At 37.8% G+C, this 6,704-nt stretch overlaps 1 protein-coding gene across 2 annotated transcripts in view; it reads left to right on the top strand.

Moving 5' to 3' along the window:
- Positions 1-3,923: 3,923 nt before the first annotated feature.
- Positions 3,924-6,704, top strand: part of LOC132101797 (selenocysteine insertion sequence-binding protein 2-like) — a 29,791-nt gene continuing 27,010 nt past the window's right edge. For both annotated transcript variants that reach the window (XM_059507012.1, XM_059507011.1), the window contains exon 1: positions 3,924-4,081. In XM_059507012.1, coding sequence (XP_059362995.1) covers positions 4,061-4,081 — 21 coding nt within the window. In that variant the 5' untranslated portion in view covers positions 3,924-4,060. The remainder of the gene's footprint in view (positions 4,082-6,704) is intronic.

Below are 6,704 nucleotides of genomic sequence, written 5' to 3'. Positions count from 1 at the left end.
GGGGTTAGATGTGTAAAACAACCCTGTGCACTTAAACGAGTATATAAAAGCAGAATCACGCGCAAGCCTTTTAAAAGTAAAAACACAGCATGTGTAGTCACGCATCCCCTTCCGCCGTGAGATCTGAAACTATGCCACGCTTTTTAACCCATAAAATTACACACGTGCAGAGCATCGGTGGATTCGCGCCAAAAAAATCCAGAGGCGGGAAAGTCAGAAACGGGTTTACATTAAATGCTCATTAGCCGAGGCATTAAACATTTTCTTGGCAACCCGATATTAAACGGGCGATATAGTCTCGTTAAGACGTGTTTGACAGCACGATAAAAAAGAGTGTTAAATTCTGTGAGAAAAACAATGTCACATCAAACCACTTAATGAGAAAATAACATAAACAATTTTCTTGTTATTAAACAGTTCAAGTAATTTTTATAAACGTTCTATAGAAAAAAACATTACTGGTGTGCAGCTTGAGACAAAACCCGGACACTGATCTATTATAAGATCAATCAGTGCAAGTAAATTTCAGCTGAAACAGCTCAGATTAAACCTGGTCTGTGAACCCAGGGCTGAAAGTCTTACTATATGGAAGTATGTTTGCGTCACATAAGAAAAAAAATATAATGCTTTGGTTAATTATAATTACGGCTTTCATTAATATAAGATGAAAAGTCAAAATTATGAATTATGACATGATCAATCACAATTCGGAGATAAAAACGCAGAAAATACTTTTTTATATATATATATATTTGGTGTGTCATAAATTCTAAATTCTAGAACTTTGACTTTTCATCTTATTATTATTACTTTTAAAGTTTGTCTTAGTATCCCATAATTTCAACTTTTAACGAAACTTAGTATGCCATAGGCTAATTTCAACCTTTTATCTCATAGACGATTTAGTAATTCATAATTTTTATTTATATATCAATATCTTGACCTTTTATCCCAAAAGTATGACTAACCAAAGTATTTTTAACAAAAGTCATTACCTTTCAAAAAGAACAGCATCGACCTCCTCCAAGCACAAGGGCTTGTGGGTAATATTACCTAAAAAAGCATTTACACAATGCATTTTGAAAATCTTGCAGACACATTAGTATAATATTTTGAGTGTGGCATACATGATTTGAGATGCACTGATTCTGCACCTGGACTGGTTCACCTGGCAACGAGAGGAATTCCTGATTTATTTAATTACAAGCACCAGAGTGATTCGTTTAACTGCAATTTTTATGTGGCTCCACACACAACAAATACTATAACGAGCACACACAGGTGAGAGCGCTTTGATCACTTTCAGATTTTTTTGTCAGTTTCTGGAGAAAGGCACGCACAGGTCTGAGTCATGTCTTTCACTACAGAATAAAACACAGCAGCGCCACCTTCAGGCGGATGTGAGAGGTGCCTGCTTCTCCAGAAAGAGCTTCATATATGGATTACTGTGTGATTTCTGTTTGTTCAGTCTATTGTAACACTGCAGAAGCTCGCCTGTATATTAAAATTACACAAACGTTAACATGAAATAAAACTGAACGTGTTTTTAAATGTTGCATTTATGAATTTTAGCATACTCTTTTATTCAAAACCAGTATTGCACAGTTCTTACTTACCTGGGATCTGAACCCATGACCTGAAGGATGTAACTCATACAGCCCATCACACAGGATAGAAATCTTGTCTTATGTGAATTTCTATATATTAAATCTTATCATATGAAAAATAAACTGATGCATAGTGGCATTAAGAAGTAACATCTAACAATAAAAAAAAATGTTTCATTTAACAAAATGAACAAATGCATGGAAAAGATACAGAGTGTAATACATGTTTCATGTGCAAATGGTTATGTTAAGAATTACTAATCAGAGAACCATAATTCCCATCATGGTCAGAGTATGATTCACACCCTGCCTGTGGTGTGTAAGTGTGTAAGTGTGTGTTGCTATAGAGCCCTGTCTCATCAGATAACAGTTCCTGACAGAATTCCTATAGTTCCTGACTGTAAACATGAGTTTGTGGAATCTGTGAACTCGGAGGCTGGTTTATGTGTCCTCTGCCAGGATTTTAGGGTTGTTTTGAAGAATAAAGAGAACTGTATTGTTTTGTGGGACATATGGGTCATGTTAAAAATAGAGCTTTCTTTTCATGAATTCACAGAACACAATGATGTCATTCATTTTGGGGAAATGATTAAAACAAATCTGAGCTTCACAATACTGGGTGTCACATCAGCCTGACATCACAGGTCACAGTATAGTGTGTGTGTGTGTGTGTGTGTGTGTGTGCTCTTGTTTTATAACTCTGTATAATGACATGGGTATGACACAGGTATTACAAGGAGAGGGTGACTTATGAGGACATAACCCATGTCCCCATTTTTCAAAACGCTTATTAATCATACAGAATGAGTTTTTTTGAGAAAGTAAAAACGCACAAGTTTCCTGTGAGGGTTAGGGTTAGGTGTAGGGTTGGTGTAGGGCCACAGAATATACAGTTTGTACAGTATAAAAACCATTACACCTATGGGATGAACACACTTTACACAGAAACAAACGTGTGTGTGTGTGTGTGTGTGTGTATGCGTGCATGTGTGCGTGCGTGCATGTGTGTGTGCATGCGTGTGTGTGTGTATGCGTGCATGTGTGTGTGCGTGCATGCGTGTGTGTGTGTATATGTGTGTGTGTGTGTGTGTGTGTATTTGTGTGTTGATGGTGTGTGTGTGTGTGTGCACGTGTATGCGTGTGTGTGTGTGTGTGTGTGTGCACGTGTATGCGTGCATGTGTGTGTGTGTGTGTGTGCACGTGTATGCGTGCATGTGTGTGTGTGTGTATGTGTGTGTGTGTGTGTGTGTGAAGTGTTGCTCTGGTGTTGGTTACACCTTTTGGGTTGGTGATAATGAAGGAATCACAGGCTGGATTAGACAAGCAATGTCTGAATTTTTCTCGTAAAACAGTATCTGTGTTCACAGTCATTCCACAAACAATCCATAAATCATTAACAAATTCATATATTCTATCTGCACATTAAACCTTAATCACATATATGAAATTCCACATTACACTTTAAACACATTACATTAACACGCATGCCACAGTTTCAGTATATGGTGTTCTTTTGATCTTCAAGATTGCTTTATCCTGATTCTATTGAATCATGGAACCTTGTACGTCTGTTTGATAGTAATAATAATACGTAATAACACATACAATATGATATATATATTATATATGCAAATCACATTGTAACAGCAACTCATGCCAATATGAAATGTCAAAACTGATAATCACAAAACTGACTCTATTTAATCTCTTAATAAATGTTCCTGTATTATTGTAAGTGATTCAAAACCACAGGTTTTCCAAAATAAATAAATGTTTGTCACAATCCAATTTTAATGGATAAAATTAGATGTAATCATCAGTGAAAACTGGTTTCTCTCTCAAGTATGTCAAATTATGTAAGTGAAATACTTGGCAAACATCAAAATCAAAATACACCATGTACTAAAATAATATATTTAATTTGTTTACCTGCATTTCATGTGTTCATTAACCAACACTATATTACTGGGTATTAACTGATTAATCTGGATTACTTAATCATATTCCAAAAAATAACTAGAATACTCATAATCATACAGTTAAAAACCTTAACTTATGTTTAATGCATTTCATGTTGTTTATAACAATGAATACAATATTTTGTTACTCTGTATTTTTATCATTATGGTACAAGATTATTCTATTTAAATCAATGTAATGTTAAAGTAGTGTGATTATATTGCCTAACATGTGTAATGTGATGGAGATTGTGAGTGATCTCCCCAGCACTGATCAGTGCTTCATTGTACATTGTACAGTGACTCAGTGCGCATGCGCGGCGGAATTACAGCAACGCGCGTCTGCAGTGAGCCTCCGCGGACTCCGTCCCAGATGAGCGTCGGTCAGTCAGTCAGTCAGTGACGGACTTCAGAACCGGAGCAGCTCCGGATCATGCGCGAGCTCACCGCGTCCTGACAGCTGCACGCGGCTCGGTTCCGGTGTCGGCGAGAGAGATGGACGGAGGCGAGAGGAAGGTAAAGCGATTTCAACGACGCCCTATGGCGCGATTTATACCCGCTAGCGTCACGTTAGCTTTAGCATTAGCAGCGCTCGCGGGATTAAAGTCCGAAACTACTAATGACGCTATTTTCTGTGATCAAACACTCGCATGTGTGTGTGATATGAGTGATATGTGTGTGTTAGTAGTGTATAACAGGGCTGACGCGATACTGAGAGCGACGCGTCAAAACAACGACGCCCCTGTTATTATCAATTAATCAAACCTAGATCAGTTGTACACGGATTAGTCGATTATTAATGAACGAGTGGGAATGAGTCTAGTCCACTTATTAAAGAACTGTGGTTAAACGGTGGTAAAGTACCTCAGAGAACCGAGTAAACATAAACAACGGAGTCATTCAGTAAGGTCGGAGTACCAGAGTACTGTGTGTTACAGCTCACCTGTAGCACGAGTATTGATCAGACACCTGCTGGGTGACGGGTATCGATCTGTGTTTGATTGACAGTCAGAGAAACTATAACACACAGTGTTTGCATCGGTTAAATGTTCATCAGAACTGATTGGGTGTTGTGTTTGTTTCTGTTGATCAGATCTGTCAGCTGTGATCGATGTTTGAGTGATATTACAGTGAGTTCAAGTTTTCACTGGTCATCTGTTGTGAGTGTGTGTGTGTGTGGTTTCTGCAGCATCTGATCCATCAGGTTTTTCTGCATTGATCTCATTCCTCGCGATGTTTCTGTCTGTCGTCAGATCAGTTTCTCTGTTTCTCTTCACTCTTGTCTTCCTGTTTGATTCGGTTCTGTCAGATCTCACACATCAGTGTGTGTGTGTGTGTGTTTCCTCAGTTCATCATGATAACATCTAGAAAGACCTTCTTGCATTTGACCTAGAACTGAAGTGGAAATGTAATGAAGTTCAGCTTTAAGGTCAGTTTATTATGGGAAGGGTTAGAGTCTCAGTCCTAAAAACACAAACTCAGTCTCTCTCTCTCTCTCTCTCTCTGTCTTGTCATTCTTCAGCACAATAATCCCTCTGTTTTCTACACATTATCTTGAAACAGAAATGCTGAAAAGACAAAAGTGTCCCTCCTCGCTCTCATTAGTTCAGCCTACATTGAGCAGACCACCGCTTCTGTCTCTCTCTCTCTCTCTCTCTCTCTCTCTATCTTTGCTACATGTTCAATTCAATTCAAGTGATGTTATTGACATGACTTGCATAGAACTGTCACAGCTTTGACATATAATGCATAAACAAAACATTCAAGAGTAGATCTATTAATCAGTGAGTAAATAAACACATGACGAGATTTAGTTTTACGTAAGAAGAAGAAAATAGTTTAGATTGACTTAAATAAAATAAATAAATAATAATAAATATAACGCCTTACATTCATCAGTTCTGAATCTCAGCAGATCATATTTCATATCTGTGTGTTTATGACATTTTTAGGTTAATTCTATGCACATTCTTATACATTTTAAACATTTGACCGTGTTTAAAGGGATAGTGCACCAATAGATCGAAGGTCATTGGGATTGTTATTGTTTGGTTCCCATTATACCTCAAAATATCATCTTTCATGTTCCACAGAAGAAGGTCATTTGGGGTTGAGCACATGAGGGTCAGTCAGTGATGATTTCTGACTGAACTTTTCCTGAAGAGCGGCAGGTTCATGATGGACTCTCATCAGTGCTAGTGTGTGTGTGTGTGTGTGTCTGCTTGTTTAATTAGATTAACGACAGTCATCATCCTCACTTTAATCCCTGACGTTCAGTGTGAACTCACATCTGTTCACTGTCATCTGTCGCGAGTCTTGATCGTGAACACTTCATCATCTTCATCATGATGTCAAGCCGAATCAAGTCCGCTGTTTACAAAGCATTAATGTTTGTAATGTATTAACGCAGGTTAAATCTGGCCCATAGGAGAGTTTACACATTTGGAGACGATTATAAAGAAATGATTATCTGTGTGGACTGATGTTACCGTCTGTGATCTGATTGGACGAGAGAGCACATCTGTGTGTGATGATGTCGCAATCGGAAGAGTGCATATCTCCGCCCACCACCTACAGACAAACAATTACTGCTGTATGCTATAACACACACTCCATTCACACGCACGCACACACACACACACACACACACACACGTGGGGTCAGTGCTCTGGATCTCAGCATCAGACGTGCCTTTGTTTCTGAGTCATTGTGTGATTCTTCAGGGAATCAGGATGTTGTCATTATTACTATTATTATTATTATTATACTTTTCCATTACATTATCATATTGCATCTTGGGTCAAAGCTGCTTCAGTTCATCTGAGACTGAACCTTTGTGTGATCAGCCTCAACAATTGCAAGCTTTAAGCAAACAGTCTTACATTCATTCCTGATTGATGCTAAATTATTTAGATGTTATGAATGGATTTATTGTGCATAATTCAAATTTTGCAAACAGTTTGTTTTAACAGAAAGCAAGCCATGGCTGAAACTGGAAGACTTAGTGAATGCAGCAAAAAGAAGCACAGACATTTTTGCTTCAATATTTACTTAGATTTATTTATCTATATTTTCTTGCAGAATTCTTGATTTCTGCTGAATTTTTCTGTCCTCCTGGTTTAGTGATTGTTGAAGTGCT

The sequence above is a fragment of the Carassius carassius genome, chromosome 23 (assembly GCF_963082965.1).
Source record: "Carassius carassius chromosome 23, fCarCar2.1, whole genome shotgun sequence".
Taxonomy (NCBI): Eukaryota; Metazoa; Chordata; class Actinopteri; order Cypriniformes; family Cyprinidae; genus Carassius; species Carassius carassius.
The sequence above is the reverse complement of the archived record's forward strand: the minus strand, read 5'-3'. Positions and strand labels throughout refer to the sequence as shown.